Source organism: Diceros bicornis, unplaced genomic scaffold (assembly GCF_020826845.1).
Source record: "Diceros bicornis minor isolate mBicDic1 unplaced genomic scaffold, mDicBic1.mat.cur scaffold_73_ctg1, whole genome shotgun sequence".
NCBI classification, from domain to species: Eukaryota; Metazoa; Chordata; class Mammalia; order Perissodactyla; family Rhinocerotidae; genus Diceros; species Diceros bicornis.
The window spans coordinates 2518468-2540525 of NW_026691615.1; the positions used below are offsets into that span (position 1 = coordinate 2518468).

At 52.2% G+C, this 22058-nt stretch overlaps 1 protein-coding gene across 2 annotated transcripts in view; it reads right to left on the bottom strand.

The window, feature by feature from the left end:
* Window positions 1-1974: 1974 nt before the first annotated feature.
* The window catches only part of SAFB (scaffold attachment factor B), a 39089-nt gene continuing 19005 nt past the window's right edge, over window positions 1975-22058 (bottom strand). Inside the window, exons 7-21 of one of the 2 annotated variants that reach the window (XM_058537906.1) lie at window positions 21035-21545; window positions 20564-20613; window positions 19625-19719; window positions 17681-17830; window positions 17524-17606; window positions 17064-17203; window positions 16809-16897; window positions 14994-15100; window positions 7501-7791; window positions 6240-6377; window positions 5988-6030; window positions 3336-3457; window positions 2976-3076; window positions 2544-2610; window positions 1975-2277 (exon numbers count right to left, since the gene is read on the bottom strand). In XM_058537906.1, the coding sequence (XP_058393889.1) occupies window positions 2148-2277; window positions 2544-2610; window positions 2976-3076; window positions 3336-3457; window positions 5988-6030; window positions 6240-6377; window positions 7501-7791; window positions 14994-15100; window positions 16809-16897; window positions 17064-17203; window positions 17524-17606; window positions 17681-17830; window positions 19625-19719; window positions 20564-20613; window positions 21035-21545 (2117 nt within the window). In that variant the 3' untranslated portion in view covers window positions 1975-2147. Of the gene's footprint in view, window positions 2278-2543; window positions 2611-2975; window positions 3083-3335; window positions 3458-5987; window positions 6031-6239; window positions 6378-7500; window positions 7792-14993; window positions 15101-16808; window positions 16898-17063; window positions 17204-17523; window positions 17607-17680; window positions 17831-19624; window positions 19720-20563; window positions 20614-21034; window positions 21546-22058 lie in introns of both variants that reach the window. The other variant, XM_058537905.1, reaches the window with a different exon arrangement.

Sequence of the window (22058 nt, forward strand, 5' to 3'; positions counted from 1 at the left end):
ACCTCACCGACCCAGTCTTCAAATACGGGAGGGGTTGGTACTTGGGGCACGTGAAGCTGGGGCTGCACCAGGGCTCCCCGAGGCTCCGTGAGGCCTGACGACCTCCCTGTGTTATCATCACCGTCTTACAGAGGGGAGGCGTGCCGAGGCCACCCTGCGCGCCCTTGAACAACAGTTAAGGGCCCAGTACCCCGTGAGCTCTCGCAGAGCAAAGGAGGCCTGTGTAGGCGGGGGAGGGCCCCCTGGCGATGCGCTCAGCCCTCACCTCCATCCAGCCGGCCGTGGCCTGCGGCTCCGTGAACTTGGTGACGTCCCCGCCTTCGGTCCACGCTTATCTGTCAGCCGGCTCTGACCTCAGGAGGACTGCAGGACGTGCCTGGGGTGGGGGGGAGGTGCAGGGGCCATGCAATGGGGGCTCCCGAAGGGCAGAGATGGTGTGGGCGCTGGTCCAGGGGCAGCTGTGTGGGCGGGAAGGGCCTGGCCACACCCAGGGCCACGCACAGCGAGGACAGGGGGGAACGGCGGGCCGTCTTACAGATGAGGAAACAGCCCAGACTCCTGAGACGGGCCCTCCGGCCTCCTCCCTGCTCCGTCCCGCCCGTTCACGCCAGGTGGCCGTCAGTTCCCGGGACAGCTGCTTTCACCACCAGAGGCGCCTGCGACTCGTGTGCCCCCTCGCCAGGCCGTCGCTCCTCCTAGCTGACTCCTGCCTCCCTGTCCCCAGCTTAGACGCCCCCTCCTCTCTCACGGTTCTGGAGGTCAGAGGTGGGCTGATGTCAAGCGTGGGCAGGGCTGGTCCTCGAGGCTCTAGGGAGAATCGGTTTCCTGCCTTTTCCAGCTTCTTGAAGCTGCTGCCTTCCTGGGCCTGTGGTCCTTCCTCTTCCAAGCCAGCGGTGTGGTCGTCCTCTCTCCCGTCTCCTTTGACCCCCCTGCCTCTGTTTCCTTTATAAGGACCCTGTGATGACACTGGGCCCACTGGGTAACCCCACATAATCACCCATCTCGAGGGCCTTAACTTAATCCCACTGGCAGAGTCCCTTTTACCATGTGAGGTGCCCTATGTACAGGTACCAGGAACATCTCTGGCCCCCTCTGGAGCGGGTGTTTATTTGGCCGCCCAGAGTCTAAAGCGCTGGTCACATTTCTGTTCCCAGAGCCGCGGGTCCTGGGGGAACAGGTCCCAGGCTGCCTCGGTTGTTGGTACAGCCCCAGCCCCCAGACAGGGCCGGGCCCCACTTCAGTGTGTAAGAGATGGAGCCCAGAGAGGGAGATGACCAGCTCCAGTGTCCACAGGCCCGAGGCTGGCCTCCCTCTGACCACTCTTCCGACCCCCGTCCACGTAGACCTGGGACCCCTGGGGCCAGAGCGCGGCTGACCTGGGGAGGCAGCACTCGGCCCCATACTGCCGTCTGACCCACTGGGATGCAGCTCCACCTAGGAGGGCCCTGGAGGAGGCACATCCACAGACAGGACGTAGACGGTGGGGCCAGGGGCTGGGGGGGCGTGGGGAGTCAGTGTTTCATGGGGACAGAGTCTCAGTTTGGGAAGATGAGAAGGTTCTGGAGACGGATGGTGGGGAGGGTTGTATGACATTGTGAATGTACATAACCACTGAATTGTACACTTAAAAATGGTAAATCTCACGTTACGTAGATTTCAACACACACACACACACACACACACAGAGGCAGAGTGTGGGCGGCGGAAACATCTGAGGGACATCAGAGGGCCCCGGGGTGGGGGACGAGGAGGAGGGATGGGATGGCCGAGAGTCAGGACCCCGATGATCCTAGGAACTCTGGGCCTGGCTCTCGCGGGCTGGGAGGTGCGCTGTCGGCAAAGGGCTTTGGGAACCCTGACTCCCTGACCGCTGCCCCTGTCTGTCCGTCCTCCCCCCTGGAGGAGAGCTGGGCTCAGCAAGGCCGAGTGTGACTTCATTGTAAAGAGGCGGAAATGAAGAGATGACGCTTTAAGTAAAGGGTATGTGAACAGAAACACGTTTATTACAAAAAACCAAAAAAAACAAAAACAAATTCACATTGTATTGAGCTACAATATGGCAGCAGATAAAAAAATGTATTGTACACAGCTCAGGGACTCCTAACAACATACTCCTGCAGCCACGGCGTCGCGCGGGCTCCGGGCACTCAGTAGCGGCGGGTGAAACGGGCGTCGTTGGGCCGGCTGCCCCGGTTCTGTCCTCCGAACCCGCCCTGCATCCCGCCGCGCGGGATCACGTGGCCCCGCGAGGCCCCACCGGGGGCGAAGCTGCCGCGCCTGGAACAGAGGCAGGTCCTCGTGTCCCAGGAGCCCGTCCCCACCTCCACCGCCCCCCCACCCCGGGCCCCTGCCCCGTGCAGGGGACCTGCTCCTTGGGGCAGCCACACCCGGAGAGGGGCCTGCGGTTTTCAGGGCGGGGCCCCGAGCCAGCCCACTGCACCCCAGAGCGGGGGCTGTGTCAGGTGGGCAGACGGCCATTTCTCTCCCTCCACGGTGAGCCCACACTCGAGGATGGACTGGGGGCACAGACGGGACAGCCTTACCCCGACATCCCGCCTCGGTTCATCATGTGGCCCGGCCCCGAGTGACCAGACATGCTTCTCTCGCCACCTAGAAAACAAGAGACCTTCTTTACAGCGCCTCGAGCTCAGGACGCCGAGTGGGGAGGACACCAACACAGGGTCAGGACCTCCAGTCCCCGGTGAGCCACCCGGTCAACCCAGCACTCGCAGGTCCCCGAGGGGGCAGAAGCACAGGAGCGGCGCAGCCCCGGCCCTCTGCCTGGCCAGACCTCACGCACTCACTCTCCCTGCACCCGGACATCAAGGAGCCCCCTGCCAGGCCCCGGGGAGGGGAGCAGAGCCGCCCTGCCGCACGGAGCCGGGGACGCCTGTGGCAGGCCGAGAGCGGGGGCAGCGGGAGCCTCCGGACGCTGTTCCACCCAGACAGACGCCCCGGCGAGAGCCAGGCCTCACCTTGCCACCTCTTGTGCTCCCTGTCCATCACGCCTCCGTCGGCAGCGCCCTGCCACGCGCGGTCGTCCTCGATTCTCCGGCCGTGGTCCCCCCAGTCCCGTCTGCCCCTTGGAGAAAGGCATCTCTGATTTGGATTGCCCCGCCGCCGCCTTGCAGAACAGCAACAGCGCGGGGGCGGGGCGCACTCCTGTCCCCAGCTCCCACCCCTTTGGGCAGCAGGGGGCGGTGGGGAACGGGAACCAGCTCTCGGCCCGCTGCTGCTCACACGGCTCCGAGGCAGCTGAGCTGTGGAGAGGGCACGGGGTCCTCAGCTCGACCCATCAATCCTGCTGTTTGGGCACGGGGGTGGGGGACACAAACCTGGGCGGCGGCGGCGGCAGCCCCCGGCCCTCGCTCATCCTCTTGTCCGAGCCGTATCCGCCCCAGCCGTCGCGCGAGTCCCGGCCGTGGCGCTCGGGTCCGCCATGGCGCTCGGGGTAATGCTGGAGGATAAAGAGCCAGAAGGAAAGGCGGGGTCGATACTGAACTCCCCAGGCTCTGGGGCAACAAGCTAATGACGACAATGACAGTAACTGAGAAGCGCCGGCAGGCACTCTGCGCACTGTCCTGTGCCACACAGGCTATGTCAGCCTGCGTGACAGCTGCATCCCCGAAGTCTACTCACAGCCTGGTGAGGAACAGGCGCTCAACAGAGTGGAGGAACGGAGGGAAACGTCAGGGCCGAGAGCCACCCTAACAGGAGGCAGAGAATGCGGGCGCCGAAGGACAGAGGGGTGCTGGGGCATGGCGACCGCTCCACGGCAGGGACGGACGACACTGTGGTGGGCCCCTGTGCCCACGATGTCATCAACAGCCCCCGGCACCAGTGGAGCACGGGCACCAGGGGTCCTGACAGCACTCAGTCCTGGGCCCAGCAGCCAGCCCGCTTTGTCCGGGACGCAGCACACCGGTCACACAGCCCCCGCCGCTCCCCTGCGCATCCCTCGTGTGAAAGCTGTTCCTCGCGCTGTCTGAGGGACAGATGAAGAGGACGGCGTGCTCTGGGAAAGGCTGTTTTAAAGAAACGCCCACTCCTCGTCCCTGCCCCAAGCCTGTCCTGTTTGCTGGAACGACGCCCGCAGCCGGCTTTTCCGGAGCGGGGGAGGCACCTCTGGCTCCATGGCTCTATTGCTCTCGCCGTTCCACAGACCCACCCTGTGGCCTTGGGGGCTTCTGCCCCAGGACCCATTCCCAGTGAGAAGGCACAAGAAGGGAGCCCTGGAAGTGACGGCCCTTGGACGACTGCTCCAGCCGCCCCGTCTCTGTCCGTGTCCACGCGTGTCTGCCCAGGAAACGCGAACTCGCCCCGGCCATGCAGGCCTGCTCTCCCACTGTGGCTCGGCCAGGGGAGCCCCAGCCGCACACGCGCCCCGCTGTCTGCCTCCCCGCCTCTCGGCCCCAAATGTGGGCCCCTCCCCTCAGCAGCAGCAGAAGAGGGGGTCCACGTCACAAGATGGACAACACAGAGCATTCTTCCTGCGAGGGGCGAAACCACAAGCCAACACGTCCACGACAGGCAGGTCTGCCAGATGTAACAGAGCTGCTTAAAGAGACTGCTGAAAGAACGTTTCTGTAAACGATCTTCCAGGCACACTGGCTCTTAAACAATTACAGCTCACGACTGAGACAGCTTCATGTGATTGTGGACAAAGACAGACATTTAAGGAAGAATGATCTTTTACCAATAGCCTCTATCTGAGGACACAAAACTCGGCCGAGGAGCATTTAATTCAAAGCAGGGAAGTTCAACTGAGCAAACCCTAGTAAATTAAAGCCCATTTCCATCTCTCCCCAGCACTTTAAAATTTAACCAATGTTCTTCCCTCCAACCCACCCCCCACATAACGTTCAACAAGGCCCCCGAGCGCTGTCACGTTTCCCCTTTCTTTCAGATGTCAGCACCTGCCAGACGGGGCAGCCCCGGTGTCGTCTGTGTGACTGTGGAGGTCAGAAAGAACCCACCCACCCACTCTCAGGAGAGCACTGTCTAAGTCGCAGGAAGACCAGCTGGCAATGAGGAATGGCTGCGTGTGAGGAACGGGGCCCACGCTTTCTGTAGACACGTCTATCGGCTCATTTAATCCTCAAGCGCCCTACGCAGTCAGGATAATCACCCTCATTGCACAGTGGGAGAAACAGGCTCTGTGGGCAGCAATGGGGGCTGCAGGATGTGACCCCGGCCGATTCCGGAGCCTGCATATTTAAGCACTGTGCTCAACTTCTCCACCAAAGAAAACCCGCAAGACTAGGTCTAGGTGTGTGTAAGATTGACCTCCAGGAGTGGAGACACAGAATCACTTGAGGATTACGGAATCACTCCTGGGGCGGCAAAGGACCCCCTCGAGACAGCCCAGGAGCTCTGCCACCCCCAGCCACGCTCTTAGGAACTCAGGGCGGAACACGGGACTGAGAAGTCTATGCCGGAGTTAGGGACAGAACGACTCACGGGCCAGCAACCTTCCTCATCCCATCTTCCAAGGAAACCCACTGCTCTTGGGAGAAGATTTTCTAACACGTCCGTCCTGCATAGACAACGAGCGGGGACCAGAGACTGAACTGCTCTCCAAGGCCCAGCGGGCGGCTGACTCAGCGCCCGCAGCTCACGGCCTGCTCCAGGTGCACTGGCACCCCCAACACGGAAGCCTTGGGTCCACGTGTGGGTCACGAGGCCCTTTCCAACAGAGCCACCAGACTGCCCAAGGCTCTCTAGCCCTTTAGTACCGTGTATTTAGTCACTAAGGCACACGGGACCTCACGGCCAAATCCAAAGAAGGCTCTGGACACCTGTTTGGGTCTCCAGCCAAGACGAAGGACAAACCATTCAAAGCGTCATCCCACCAACAGTGAAGGGGCTGCACGTCTCCTGTGACTCATCCGCCTCTAGCTCAGACGGGAGCAGGAGGAGGGCACGAAGAAGGAAGAGAATCGATTCTACGGGAAAAACCGTGGCTACATGCATAGCTTCTGACTTACCTGTCCTTCTCTTTCTCCCATCATGGACCTCGAACCTTCTCTCCTGAAAAACCAATCGAAATGAAACCATGAGAGGAAGGATAGGCCAGTCAGACCCCTAAATGAAACCATTTCCCACACTGAGCCCACACACTGATGGTTCAGGTGGGCTTGCAGAGCCTCGAAGGCCAACCCTAGTTCCTTGTCATTAAGAGCGACCCAGGACAAAGAAAAGTTGCACCAGGTGGGCAGGCCAAGTGGGGCCTGGCTGACCTGTCGACTGAGTGGTCGGGGTAGCGGCCCCGGTCCCTGTGGTCAAAGTCATGGAAGCGGTCCTGGCGGTTGAAGTCAGAATGGTAGCGCTCATCCAGGGCGGCCCGCTTGGCTTCCGGCCAATAGGCGTCGTCTCGCCTGGAAGGGGAGAAAGGGCTGAGTGCAAGTCCCCCCAGATGCACCACCTGTGTGGGGGCTGGTGAACGGGGCCCTCACACTGCCCCTGCTCCCCCAAGCTCTGTTCAGTGCCCTTCCGTCTCCTCCACCCCAACAGTGACTGGACCCAGCAGGCGCCCAGTGGGGGGACTTGCAGAAACACCTGAAATGTAGTTTCGCTATTTTGTACAAAGGTGTGAAAAGTCCTAAAACAGTGCAAGGCCCTTTACAGAAGTCTCAATGTATAATGCACAGGGTCCTCTTTAACCCACACAGTAGAGAGAAGATAAAGACAAAACTCGCGGGGGCCGGCCTGGTGGCGCAAGCAGTTAAGTGTGTGCACTCCGCTGCAGCAGCCCGGGGTTTGCCGGTTCGGATCCCGGGCGTGCACTGATGACCGCTTGGCAAGCCATGCTGTGGCAGCCCCATATAAAAAGTGGAGGAAGATGAGGCATGGATGTTACCCAGGGCCAGTCTTCCTCAGCAAAAAAAGAGGAAGATTGGCAGATGTTAGCACAGGGCTGATCTTCCTCACTAAAAAAAAAAAACCTCACTTTGCCCTCAAGTTGGAACGCATGGGGAAGGCTCTGCCAGGATCAGGGCTGGGATTACCAGCCGACTCTGGACAGCGAGCTCTCAGTGCAGGCCTGGTTTTCACTGGTGTCAGCACTGCAGTGTTCATACGTCAGGTCGGCGTGTCCAGAGAATCAAAATTAACCTTATTATCGGAATAAGCAACACCAAATACTGCCATGACTACAAAGCCTGGAGGGGGCCCTGCAGGAGGCACTTCTTGGTCTCTGGCTGCCCACCCGTCACTCAGGCGTCACATGCTGCTCTGGGTGTCTGAACTCCCTCCTCAGGGGTGTGTGCTGGGACTTGAACGTGATCATTTAAGAAGCACCACTTGATTGAACCACTTCTCCACCCACCTCAACCCATCTCAGGACCCCTGATGTAGTGCAGGACACTGAATCAGGCTGTAGCAAGTACTTGTGCTTCCTTTTCAATAAAAGTCTCAGGATGACATGATTTTGGGAACCACAGAACCATTCTAAATGCCCCGGGCCACCTAGGGGCAGCGGCTAGGAGTCGCTCAGCTTACCGGCCGTCCACATCGTAGGGCCTCCGCACAGCCGGCCGCCGCTCCTGCTCGTAGCGCAGCTCCTGCTGGCGCCGCAGCTCCTCGCGCTCGCGGTGGATGCGCTCCTGCTCGCGCCTGCGCTCCTGCTCCACGTGCATGCGCTCGCGCTCCAGCCGCTCCCGCTCCATGCGCTCCCGCTCCAGGCGGTGCCGGTGGAAAGCCAGCCTCTCTCGGGCAATCTCCAGCCGCTCGCGCTCCTCCCGCTCCCACTGCGCCTGCAAGCGCTGCTCCCGCTCACTGCGCTCGCGCACCCTGCGGGCCAAGAGCAGCAGCTGCAGGGCCCGCAGGCCGCGGTGCTGGCGGCATCATCACCCAGCTTACGGACCCAGAGCAACGGTTCCCACCCTGGGAGAGCAGACCAGCCCCCAGAGCCAGGCTGCAACGCAGGACCCAGGGCTGTGCCTTGATCTGCAGGACGACACGGGCGGAGCCCACTGACTGTGTGAACTGCAGCAGGGGCCCAGAAACGCCAGCACGGGCTCTGCCCCCAGCTTAGTCCTTGACCAGCCAGGGAGCAAAGTGCAAAGGCTGGGGTAGGGTGGGTGTGTGGGTGTGTGTGGGTGGGTGGGTGGGTGTGGGTGTGTGTCTGGTCAGCTAGGATGTGAACTGAGATCTTTCGAGTTCAACATCTGATTCCATGAAACAGTCCATTAAAAATAAGAAACAGGGCCAGCCCTGGTGGCCTAGTGGTGAATTCAGTGGCTCCACTTCAGCAGCCCGTGTTTGGTTCCTGGGCATGGACCTACACTGCCCTGGTAGTGGCCATGCAGTGCTGGCGTCCCACATATTAAAAAATGGAGGAAGACTGGCATGGATGTTAGCTCAGGGCAAATCTTCCTCAGCAAAACAAAACAAAGAAAAAGCCACAGTCGTTGACGCTGGCATCACAGCACAGTGAACTCTCGCCTTAGACCCTCCCCCCTAAGATACAACAAAAAGGACATTCATGTACAAACAGAGGACATTCACGCAACACAAAAGACATCTGAGAGACCCATGCAGCCTCTACATCTGAAGGTGGAGGTGCTGGTACCCCGGGAGGAAGTGGATGGAGGAAGGAGACTTCTCTCCTTCCCCAACGATAGCGACTCTGGGGCCAGGACCATGCGGCTCTCTGAGAGAGAGCGGGGAGGGGCAGCCCTCTGCGGGAAAACTGTCCCTCTCCAAGTTCTCTCACAGCCTGTGGGAAATTCCCACACGGAGGGGACTGAACTGTTGTGGGGGTGCCTTCATTAAGCTAGCACCCCAGGATCGGGCAGGTGAAAGAAACCGCCCCCACCCACCCAGAGCACCAGCACAGCTGGTCAGCCAGAGTGCCCATGGATCACAGTGGGCTCAGAATACACAGCTCTTGACCCCCACCCAGTGGCGGCAGGTGCAAGTTGCACCCAGATATTTTCAGAATGAGGAAAAATAAGCCCACGCCCTCAAGCAGTGTGCAAAAATATATTAAATCTCTAGACCAGAAGGAAATGACCAGCGCCCAGAAACCAATCTTGAAGGCACAGAAATTTATAACCTAAATGACAGACAATTCAAAATAGCTATCATGAAAAAGCTCAACAAATTACAAGAAAATACAGATAGACAACTCAATGAAATCAGGAGCTTCTTCACAAAAGAGATTGAAACTATAAAGAAAAACCAATCAGAAATGTTGGAGATGAAAAACACAATGGAAGGGATAAAGAAAAATCTGGAATCTTTAAAGAACAGAGCTGACAATATGGAGAGAAGAATTAGCGATATTCAGGACAGGAATGCAGAAATACCCCAGATGAAGGAGGAGAGAAAACTAAGACTAAAAAGAAATGAAGAAATTCTCTGAAATATCTGATTCAACTAGGAAATGCAACATAAGGATTACAGGTATTTCAGAGGAAGAAGGGAGGGAAAAAGGAGCAGAGAACTTGTTCAAAGAAATAACAGCTAAGAACTTCCCAAACCTGGGGAAGGAGCTGGAAACACCAGTAAATGAAGTCAATAGATCTCCTAAATATACCAACATGAGAAGACCCTCTCCAAGGCATACAGTAGTAAAGCTGGCAAAAATCAAAGATAAAGAAAAAATATTAAGGCAAGACAAAAAAAATAACGTACAAAGGAATTCCCATCAGGCTCTCAGCTGATTTCTCGACAGAAACTTTACAGGCTAGGAGAGAGTGGAACGATATACTCAAAATTCTGCAAGACAAAAACTTACAGCCAAGAATACTCTATCCAGCGAAAATATCCTTCAGATGTGATGGAGAAATAATAACTATCCCAGATAAACAAAAGCTACGAGAGTTCATTGACACAAGAATCCCACTACAAGACATGCTCAATAAGGCCCTCACGCCTGAAAAAAAAGAAAAAGGGGATACAAAGCTTTGAGCAAGAAGAAAAACAGGTAGACAAAATCAGAAAAATTGCAGCTCTCTATCAGAATAGGTTAGCAAACAATTATAACATCAAAGATTAAGGGAACGAAAACACCAAAAACACATATAACCTCATCACTTTAAACACAAACTCACAACACAAGATGGAATAAGTTGTGACAATAATAACTTGGAAGGGGAAGAGGAAAGCGATGGAATCGACTTAGTCTAAAGAAATAAGAGGCCATCAAAAAATGGACTATCTCATCTACAAGATTTTTTATACAAACCTCATGGTAACCACTAAACAAATAATCAGAACAGATAAACATGATAAATAAAGAGAAAACTAAGAAAACCACCATACAGAACTACCGAACTGAACTGGTAGTCTGAGACACACGGGACAAGAAACAAAGGAAGTGCAAAAGAACCAGAAAATGAGTGAAAAAAGAGCAACATCAAGCCCTCATGGATCAATAATCACTCTAAATGTAAATGGACTGAATTCTCCAATCAAAGGACAGAGTGGAGGGATGGATTAAAAAAACAAGACCCAACAATACGCTGTCTCCAAGAAACGCATCTCAGCTCTAAAGACAAACACAGGCTCAGAGTGAAGGGATGGAAGACGATACTACAAGCTAATGGCAAACAAAAGAAAGCAGGTGTTGCCACGTTTATATCAGACAAAGTAGACTTCAAGATAAAACAGGTAATGAGAGAACAAGGGGGGCAATATATAATGATAAAAGGGACACTCCACCAAGAAGACATATCACTTATAAATATATATGCACCTAACACAGGAGCACCAAGGTACATAAAGCAACTATTAACAAACCTAAAACGAGATTCCACAACAACACAATAATAGTAGGGGACCTTAACACCCCACTCTCATCAATGCATAGATCATCCAGACAGAAAGTCAATAAGGAAATAATGGTCTTAAACAAAAAACTTGATGAGATGGATTGAACAGATATATACAGAGCACTCCATCCAAACATAGCAGATTACACATTCTTCTCAAGCACGCATGGAACATTCTCAAGGATAGACCATATGTTGAGAAACAAGGCAAATCTCAATAAATTTAAGAAGATTGAAATCATAGCAGGCATCTTTTCTGACCATAATGCTATGAAACTAGAAATCAACTACAAGAAAAAACTGGGAAAGTCAGAAATATGTGGAGACTAAAGAACATGCTACTGAACAACCAATGGGTCACTGATGAAATTAAAGGAGAAATCAAAAAATATCTGGAGACAAATTAAAATGAATATACACCATACCAACTCATAGGGAATGCAGCAAAAGCGGTCCTGAGAGGGAAACTCATAGCAATACAGGCCCACCTTAACAAACAAGAAAAATCTCCAGTAAGCAACCTTTAACTACACCTAACAGAATTAGAAAAAGAATAAAGCCCAAAGTCAGCAGAAGGAAAGAAATAATAAAAATGAGAGCAGAAATAAATGAAATTGAAACCAAAAAAAACAGTAGAAAGGAGCAATGAAACAAAGAGCTGATTCTTTGAGAAGATAAACAACATTGACAAACCCTTAGCCAGACTCACTAAGAAAAAAAGAGAGGGCTCAGATAAACAAAATTAGAAATGAAAGAGGAGAAATTACAACGGACACCACAGAAATACAAAGGATTAAAAGAGAATACTATGGAAAACTATATGCCAACAAATTGGACAATCTAGAAGAAATGGATAAATTCTTAAGACTCATACAACCTCTCAAAACTGAATCAAGAAGAAACAGAATCTGACTAGAGCAATCACAAGTAGAGAAACTGAAACAGTAATCAAAAACCTCCCAAAAAATAAGAGTCCAGGACCAGAAGCCTTCTCTGGAGAATTTTACCAAACATTCAAAGACTTAATACCTATCCTTCTCAAACTATTCCAAAAAAACTGAAGAAGATGGAAGACTTCCTAACACATTCTATGAGGCCAACATCACCCTGATACCAAAGCCAGACAACAAGAATACAAAGAAGGAAAATTACAGGCCAATATTGCTGATGAACACAGATGCAAAAATCCTCAACAAAATACTGGCAAACCAAATACAGCAATACATTAAAAGAACCATACACCATGATCAAGTGGGATTTATACCAGGGACACAGGGATGGTTCAACATCCACAAATCAATGTGATACACCACATTAACAAAATGAGGAATAAAAACAATAGATGCAGAGAAAGCAGTTGATAAGATCCAACATCCATTTATGATAAAAACTCTGAATAAAATGGGTATAGAAGGAAAGTACCTCAACATAATAAAGGCCCTATATGACAAACCCACAGCCAACATCATACTCAACAGGGAAAAACTGAAAGCCATTCCTCTGAAAACAGGAACAAGACAAGGGTGCCCACTCTCGCCACTCTCATTCAACACAGTACTGGAGGTTCTGGCCAGAGCAATTAGACAAGAAAAAGGAATAAAAGGAATAAAAATAGGCAACAAAGGAGTGAAACTCTTGCTGTTTGCAGATGACATGATTTTATATATAGAAAACTCTAAAGAATCCATTGGAAAACTATTAAAATAATCAACAACTACAGCAAAGTTGCAGGGTACAAAACCAACTTACAAAAATCAGTTGCATTTCTATACTCTAATAACGAACTACCTGTAAGAGAACTCAAGAATACAATCCCATTTACAATCGCAAGAAAAGGAATAAAATACCTAAGAATAAATTTAACCAAGGAGGTGAAAGACCTATACAATGAAAACTCTAAGACATTATTGAAAGAAATCGATGATGACATAAAAGAAATGGAAAGATATCCCATGCTCATGGATTAGAAGAATAAACAGTTAAAATGTCCATATTGTCTAAAGCAATCTACAGATTCAATGCAATCCCCATCAGAAGCCCAAGGACATTCTTCACGGAAATAGAACAAAGAATACTAACATTCATATGGGGCAACAAAGCACCTCGAATAGCTAAAGTAATCCTGAGAAGAAAGAACAAAGCTGGAGGCATCACAATCCCTGACTTCAAAATATACTACAAAGCTCTAGTAATCAAAACAACATGGTACTGGCACAAAAACAGACACACTGAGCAACAGAACAGAACTGAAAGCCCAGAAATTAAAAAAAAAAAAAAGAAAGAAAGAAAGAAAGAAAGAAACAACCTATTTCTCATTGGGAATAAGTCTGAATTAGAATCTTTGCTCCCTAAACCAGGAGCTTCAATTAGTCACATGAAATGGGGCTAGTGCACTAGAATCGCAACCTTTTGATGACGTTTATAAATTCAGTTGAGTGTAACAGCGAGCAAGGACCTGCAGCAGCTGAGGGTGCAGTGCCAGCCATGCCACACAGGGCCCCGCCGCCCGACTCAGGGCACTGACCGCTCTTCTTTTGAGAGCGACACTGATCGCTCTCCTCCCAGTCTTGGTGGACCTAACAGAGGAGACAGCTGCCAGGTCATCTCCTTTCCACCCCCCGCTATGCATTTATAGACACACATTTGTACGAGCAGAAATGTATAACCTCGCCTTGTTTTGTCTGTGTTTTGGACAAAAATGGCTGCAGCTTGCTCAGTTCATGCAGCGTGTCCCATACCCTCCCCATCCCTATGTCTACAGCTCTCCAGCACACTCTTAGGAAGGAGCCCATGAAGTGGAGAGGCTGCGGTTTATACAACCAGCACCCACAGGGGACCTTTTGGTTGTTCCCAACCCCCAAAACAGACCCCCATGCCTCCATTTCCTGGCGCACAGGCTCCTCCAGGGCAGGTCTGGAAAAGTGGCATTTCTGGGTCTGGGACACGAGGCTGCAGGCACCTCTACTGTGGAACCTCCCTGTAGCTGCCGCGCCCACGGGCACGCTCACCACCAAACACCGTCTCCTACACTGTAGTTCAGACGGTGAATCAAATAAACTAATTGATGGAGGGAACACTGCTGTGTCCACCTGCATCTCCCTGAACCCTGGTGAGGCTCAACCACTTTCCATACGTTTCACGGCCATGAGTATTGCCCCTTCTGTGACCTGTCTTCTGCCCGTTTCCCTGTTGGGTTATTCTTTCCTTATTACATTGATTTCAATCACCTTTATTCTCATCTGTCGCATGTTTTGACTTCTCTATCGTCGTCTGTTGTACAGAAGTTAAATTCTGATTTCCCCTACTTCTCTTTCATGACTTTTCAGGCCTTCCTAAGCTCAAATTCATAAATATATTTACTTTCACATTACGTGGACAATTTGAGTTTTATGTCCCTGTTCCCTCATCAGTTTGTGTTGACTGTTTGGTCAGTGATGTGAGTGAGCTGGAGACCCAAAGGCCTGTCCAAAGGAACAGCCAAATGGCCTGAAGCCATTCTGGGGAGAGTCCATCCTTTTGTCACTAGTGAGAAACGTCGTTTTTATCACGTTAAATTCCCACAGGCAGGAGTCAGTTCCGCTGATCTATCTGCCAATTACTTCACCAAAACTGCCCTCTCCTTTCCCTGCTGCCTTCCCTGGTAGGCAGAAAGCTCTGTACGGGGCATTGCAAAAAATGGCGCTCTGCCCCTTCTCACTCTTACCCTGCCAGGCTTTTACAAATGGTTCTTATTTTTCAAACTATAGTTTAAAATTATTTCTTGATAGGAAAGATGAACTGTCACTCAAGGTGACCAATTCCATCTGTGTTTAGTTCTAGAACTTACAAAGACATTTCTCTTGGCTGACTTAAGGAAGAGGCCCTCTCTCCACTCTCTCACTGGGTGTGTCCCACTATTTTTCCCTTTCCACAGCTTCCGGAGCAAATCTGGTATGTCTGTTAACTAGCACTACTGCAGCAGAAAGGCATGCCCTCTCTCTGCTGTTATCTTCCAGAATCTTCAGGAAGAGAGAGGCCTATTTGCATGAGAAAATCATTTGAGAAAACCACAGGATACGAGTCAGAGCACAGCAAGTCTGTGAACTGAGAGCCAAGAGGGCAATAGGGTTAAAGCGACACTCCCTGGACAGAGGATGTGAAACATCCTCCCAGGACCCGGTCACAGCCCGCCCAGGCAGCAGGCAAACCAGCGAACACCCCCGGACCCCGACTCACCTGCGGGACTCCGAGTCTCTCGACTTCCGTGGCTCTTTGACTTTATCGAAGGACACAACGGACCGCTTCTCTCTGCTGGCCGACTTGCGATCCTGGCTCTTGGACACCTGGTTCACCAAGGAACGTTAAGAGGTTAAGGGAGAAGCGACAACGGGAAGAAGCAGGTGTGCCCAGGTCCCAGCACCCAAGGTGAAGACTGGAAACGCAGAGTGATGTGTAACGAAGCCGTCAGGTAATGCAGACCCCTAAGAGACTCTGTGTTCTACTTACAATGTAAAGTCACAGACCTTCACCACCATTTAATGCTACAACGTGATCAGTCTACTGAGTACTTCCACAAGGTCACAAGAGAACTAAGTACTTTCCCCCAAAAACTTTTCATAGAATCAAAAAATATTTTTATACTTTGTCTTTTGCATCCAAAATAAATCTTGTTCTTTTCCTTCATAATTAAACATGCAGTGAGTGCCCAACCAAGACCACCTCTGGTATGTCTGAGGATTCCTGATTTATGTGACTATTATTAGTTTTTTTTGTGTGAGGAAGCTAACATCTGTGCCCATCCTCCCCCACTTTATATGTGGGACGCCCACCACAGCACGGCTTGATAAGCGGGGCACAGGTCCGCGCCTGGGATCCAAACCTGCGACCCCTGGGGGTCAAAGTGGAGCACGCGAGCTCAACCGCTACCCCACCGGGCCGGCCTCTGTGCGACTATTATTTTTATGAGATCTATCCGTTTTAGCCTTGGAATCACACTTTCATTTTGTGATTTTCCAATCTTCTTTTATAAAATAAGGGTAAAAGGTCACAGTATATTAAAATACTTGCACAAACACAAGCAGACTGAAAGCTTCCATAACTGAAATGTTGGCTTCCACCTGATCCCCGCATTCCATAGCTTCAGCGGTTTGTCATCCACACAGCAGGGTTAACACGGCAGGCCTGAGGCTGGTGCCTGGAACCTGGACCTCAGGGTCCCCAGTGAACAGTGAACTAGTAAGGATGGTTCACTGTGCCCAGACCATGCAAACTACAGTTGACGCTAAACACCTGCTTTCCTTCTGGGAGTCGGGAATTTTGGTCCTCGCCTGGCAGAGGGTGCCAATGTGACCAGCCCCCAGGAGAAACCTTGGGCACCGAGGCTCTCACGGGCTTCCCTGGGCAGAAGCATCGCCTGTGCATTTTCACCGCTGTGTGAGCCCTCGTGGGAGGGAGAGAACACAAAGGAGCCCACACATGTTCCTTCCAGACCCCGCCTGCGTCTTCCCCCCATGAGGTGGCTGTGTCTGCATCACTGGTGCCAGGCTCAGCTGTGACTACAACTATAGGCTGAGTCCATGGTCCTGCTAGTGAATCGCTGAGTGTGGGTGGTCTTGGGGACCTGGACCCACATCTGTCAAAGTCGTAAGGCTGTCAAAAGTTGAATGTATGAACACTGACAGATGCGCACGACCCTAACAGCAGGCAGACTGAGACAGGTACTTTGTGGTTCTGTGTTCTGGGGAGCGTCTGCACGGAGGCAGAGTACGGGACGGAGCCGAGGTGGAGACCAGGCTTGGAAAGGCTGGAACGGCTGGTGGGTCACACAGGGGTCCAGGAATGCACGGTGGAGAGCTGCTGACACTTTCAGGGCAGCAAGGGAAGCTTCTAAATTCTCTCAATAGTTTAAAGTCCAAGATGTCTACATTTTGAAAAGGCACACAACTGTTCTCAAATTAAGCCCAAGAATTCTCTAAAACACACAGAAATAGAAAGGAAAGCAACGTCAGATGGGAAAGCTGCTGAATACCCTGCTAGAAAAGGCACACTCACCCTCTCTTTGGACCCCGAGGTTTTGACACTGATGACCGGCACGCCCTTAGATTTATCCATCACCACTGTCCGCTCGGTTCCCCGACTTCCTGCAGGAGGAGGAGTGAGGGTAATACGGTCAGAAACATGAAACACCCCAACGGGAAAGAAGTTCTCAACGCCAGGGAAAAGAGATCTTCAGCTTGTGTTGCCGACTACCCACAGCAGTCAGGAAGAGAAGACAAGGTGACACCCCCAGACCCACTGGGGGGCTACCTGATTTTGTGGTCCGAGCGCGCTCTGAGGGGCCGGGTTTCTGATCTTCTTGATCTTTACTCTTTTCTCCGCTTCCATCGTCACCCTTTTTAGCATCGTCTTTTCTGTCGGCTTTATCTTCCCTCTTCAAGTTTGCAGATCTACAAATAACACCCCAGGACCCATGAGTGTGTGACATCAGACACTCAGGGAAACACCACCACGACCGGACCCTTGCCCTGAGCACAATGTGGCGGTGGCAACAGGACGACCAAGAACAAGGAGCCCCACCCTGCTTTTCCCAAGCACCCCGGGAAGAGGACCTGGAGTGAGGAACTACTGGTGGAGAAATCCTCTGACAAAAGTCAAAACATAAAGGGGCTGAGGGCCTCGCAGTCCTCCTGATGTGCGGAAAACTTACAGGATGGGAAACAAAGCCAAGGGTCACCTGGGCCACAGTGCCCTCAGAGAAGAGCAGTACCTGTCACTGTTGCTGGACTTCTCCTTCTTCCCCTCGCCATCTCTCTTCTCGGAGGTTTTCTTCCCAGCAGGCTCGTTTTTCGCCTGAAGGAGACATGGAGTGGAGTATTACCCCATTTCCCACACCGGGTGCACCCCGGGCAAAAGACGGCCCTCACCTTCTCCACCGAGATCATCTTCCCGTGGAGCTCTGTCTTGTGCAGGTGGTTAATGCATTTTGTGGCCTCTTCTGCTGTGGACATGGTGACAAAGCCGTAGCAGCGAGCTCCAGGACTCCGGGCATTTGTCACAACCTTGGCGCCCACCACCTGGAAGGAAAGCACACAGTATGCCTCAGACACGAAGCCCCGACGCGGACCCCGACACCCGCTGCTCAAAATGCACAGGGCATTACAGCTCACGCTGCTTGCCTCTGACCCACCCCTGGTGCTGGTGCCCTCCTCCCTGGGACGAGGACCCATGGGAAACCCCATCACCAGGTGCCCGACAAGTGGGAGATGAGGACTGTGGAGGACAAGGCTATTGTCTGTGGCTTCCGCTCCCAGGCCCTCCTCCACATCTGGTCTTCTCCCTAGGGGCCCAGGACGGCACTGTGGACTAGAGAGGAGAGTGACACGGGAAGCCGAGTCCCGCCAGCTTTCCTTTAGTATGAGATTTGTGGAAAAATGGTTCTGCATACACAGGCACACTGCAGGGCCAGTAAAATAGGGAGACACGTCTACAGCCAAAGCTCAACCTAAGAACAGGTCTGTCAAGAGCGCTCTGGAAGGCAGAACTCCTCCCCCTACTAACATCATCATCATCCAGCGAGACGTTTCAGGCGCTACAGGCACAGCCCTTATGTGCTTCTTAATCCTCCCAACTCAAGTGAGCTGAAGGCACCACTGCTCAGGGGTCCCACAGGAGCCAGTGGTCACCCTCAATGTGCCACACAGGGTCTGAGACCCAAAGGAAGGTTCCGGCGTGGTCGGGTCCCCCCCTCAACCCACAGGAAGCCTGCAATGCACCCAACACACGGCAGGCTCCAGGGTGACATTTCCATGCTGAGAGCAGCCACGCGCTCTGAGGCGCAGCAGAATCCGGAAACGGGCCCGCCTTGTATGACTGAGGCCCCAGGAGTCGTCCGTTGTGTCTATAACCGTGTCATATCTAGTTTTCCTCTTGCTTGTCCTTGGACATCAATAACCAAGGTAAACACTGCTGGTTTTCTCTGCTGTGACTGACTGAACCCCCACTCTGAACAGGGGCCTGTGCTGAGTCTCACTCTGGCTTGCCCCAAAAGCCGGCTCTGAGACACGAGGAGCCCGGGGTGCAGGAATCTACTTGGGAGGCGAGTCCAGGAGGCAAAGGGAGGAAGGGGGAGTGAGACAGAAAAGGGAGGAAAGCCGACACAGGTGCCCTAACAAACGGAACTGCAGCGGGCACTGGGAGGGAGGGAGTGGGGGGGAGGCAGGGGCTGCAGAGGAGAGGCGGCCAGAGCGGCCCGAGCTGTGGGTGAAGGCAGGCGAGCTTAGGTCCCCGGGGTGGGGTGCCAACAGTGACAGAGCCACACACGCCATCCTAAGGAGGCGGCAACTCTGAGGTCCCCAGGTGGAGAGACGAGGTTCAGACAGGGGAGGTGACACGCCCTTGGTCACAGGATTGTGAGCAGCGGAGCCTGGACCCGCAGCTGCCCCGTGGTCTGACTCCAGAGGCCTGCTGGGAACCCCTATGCACAGCCTCACCAGCGGTCTTCCGTAATCACCACTGTCTCACACAAGTGCGCCTCCGGGCCCCGCCCTTTCCTACACGGCCCGAAGCCCTCCCTGGCTCTACGTCCTGAACCCATAGAAACGGATTCAGGAGACCCTATAAAATCTAAGTGGTGCCTTGGGGGCTGCAGAAGGGGGAGAAATACAAAGCAGACGTGGGCTCTGGGAGCTTCCACAGGTCTCTCACCTCCACCTGTGGAGGCGCAGACACTCCACAGGCCACGAGCAAATGTGGGCTCAAAGAACGGCGTGGTGGCAAAGTACTCACTGAGGGGGGCAATAATCTGCATGTAAAGGCTGTACCACATTGGCTTAAAAACGTCTCCTTCTCCAGAAAACCCCTTGTCTTACCTTCCCGTACTTGCTGAAGAGATTCTTCAAATCTGTAGCTCTGGTGGTAGAAGAAAGTCCACTCACCCAGAAATTTCTACCACAACTGCTACGACCTATTTCAAAAGAAAGTTCTCATCAAAAACACGACACCCAGAAGATCCCTAGTCTTATATATTAAAGCCATTCCAAACCAGACGCTTCCCCTCTTCTCCCCAGATGTCAGCAGCACCCACAGCCAGCTGCGCATGGGGGCCTGGCCCACTGTCCCCACACGACCGCAGGAGCTAGACGTGAGGCCCACAGGACCGCCTGCGATGCCACTACAATGGTGAGGCAGCAGCTGTCAGGACCATGGGAGGCTCCCTGAGAAAGTCACCAAATGGCTGCGCAGCCAGCACAAAGGATTCTGAACATCAAATGGCTGATGTCGCTGTAAAACCATTTCGGCTGCTTCTCTTTCTTTTGTAGCAAAGACTTTTGTACCAATCCTTGATCTTTATTCTTTCCTGATTAGGAAAGAATATTCCTTCCTGATTAGGAAGGAATCCAGACCAGCATAATTTCTTCTCAGTTAGTGATCTGAATAAAGGGTTAAGGTAGTGATAAACGTGAAATGCCAAGTAAGCCCAAAATATCCGAAGCCAGAAGCCTTTTTTCCATTTGCAAGTGTCACTGAGGCTAAAGAATCTGCAATAAGAGGGTCAGGCAGGGTCGCTGGGCTCACGGGCTCCAGCCAAAGCAGTGTCCGCATCATACCAAGGTGTGAACTCTGAGGGACTGGCTTGCTCCCTACACCCCAGGACCCACGGTGACTAGCAGAGGACTGGAGAAAGGTTGATCAAAGCTCACGGGCAAATGTGGGTAAGAAACGTGGTATGGGATGAACTAGAATCTAACACCCCACTGCTGCCAAAGCCAAACACGCCCCAAGGGACCGGTGTCGCCGCGGTGACCTACCCTTTTCCTCTTTGGAAAGCTTCTTCGTATCCGAGTCATCTTCAACAGAACTAGAGACAAAAGAGAATGTCACTCCAGAAGGAAGCAGCAGAGAGGAAACAAACTCAAAATTATAAAAGACGTGCTGAGGTTGCATACCTACCCGAAATTTAGTTCTGAAAAAATGATACCCCGACAAACTGGTATTGGAAATCTGACCTAACCATAAGATTTCAGACCCACAGGAGTTAATTAATTCTGCTGGGCTAAAGATAATTAGGAAGAATTAAAGAAAACAACCATGATAGGTTGAGAAAAGAAAAAAGATTATGTAATCAGCTTAAAATAAACAAAGAGAAATAAAACATTCTTTAGAGGTAAACTACAATTTCATCAGTCTGGCTGGCCAATTGCAGAAAAACAGCTTATGTGTGTCATTAAACGACCAATGAAAGGAGATAGCGTCTGGTCTAAAACTGAGAAAAAACAAACCTCATTTTCTGATCAGCGCCCTCACTGGCTGAGGACTCTTTAGGAGCCGGAGGGACTTCATTACAAGCTTCAAAAGCAAACTTCTTCACGTCTTCTTTGCTATCTCTGGGCTCTGGGCTCGAGGCTTCCGGGGGCGCCTCCGCGGCCTCCGCGCTACGGGCTTCCGTGGGCTCTGGGGCTTTACTACTCTGCTCAACTGGCTCCTCTAGCCCTACAGGCTCACAGTCCGTCCTCTCGCCAGCGCCTGTCTGCTCCACGGGCTCCCTTTTCACTACCGCTAACAGGGTGTCTGCCCTGCGCGCCTGAGCTTGTGCCGGTGCCTCGCTGGCCACATCTAAAGCACCCTCCTCCGGGTGGCCGCTGCCAAAAAGGTCCTCTTCCTCCGCAAGCTTTCTGTCTGGCCCCACGCTACTTGTTTCCTGTGCAAATGGCTGCTCCAGCTCGGAACCTTCTTCTTTTACTGGCTCAGATTTACAAGTTTCCCCCAAAATGTCGAGTATTTTCTCATTTTCTACGGATTTAACAGGAATAGAATGGCACAAGGTTTAATTACCAGGGAAATAAAGCAATCACAAATGCGGAACGGGCACGGCTGCCACACTAACACGCAGAGAACTGCTAGCTACACAGAGATTGGAAAACCCGCGGGTACACACACTCACACTGGTTACACTACCTGCGCTCCGACCGACTGCTAGAGTAAGCGCTACGCTACACGGAAGAGAAAAGCATCCCAGAGAGTTAACCCCCAAAACCTTCTGGCTGATTCTTGACAGTCTTCATTTTGTTGCCGTGTATATATGACTCTTCCAAATTTAGCTTCCAAAGTCCAAGTTGCTTAACTGAACGTATCACCATTCACTGAACAGCTCAATTTCCACATTTCTTTGCATTTCTTTTAACAGAACAGTCCAACATGACAACCAGAATCTCTTCCTTCGGTGCTCTGAGATATTTGCAGTCCAGACAGTGAATATGATTTGTTTGGAATTCTCATGAAGAAACTCTTTCCTCTTCTGGAATC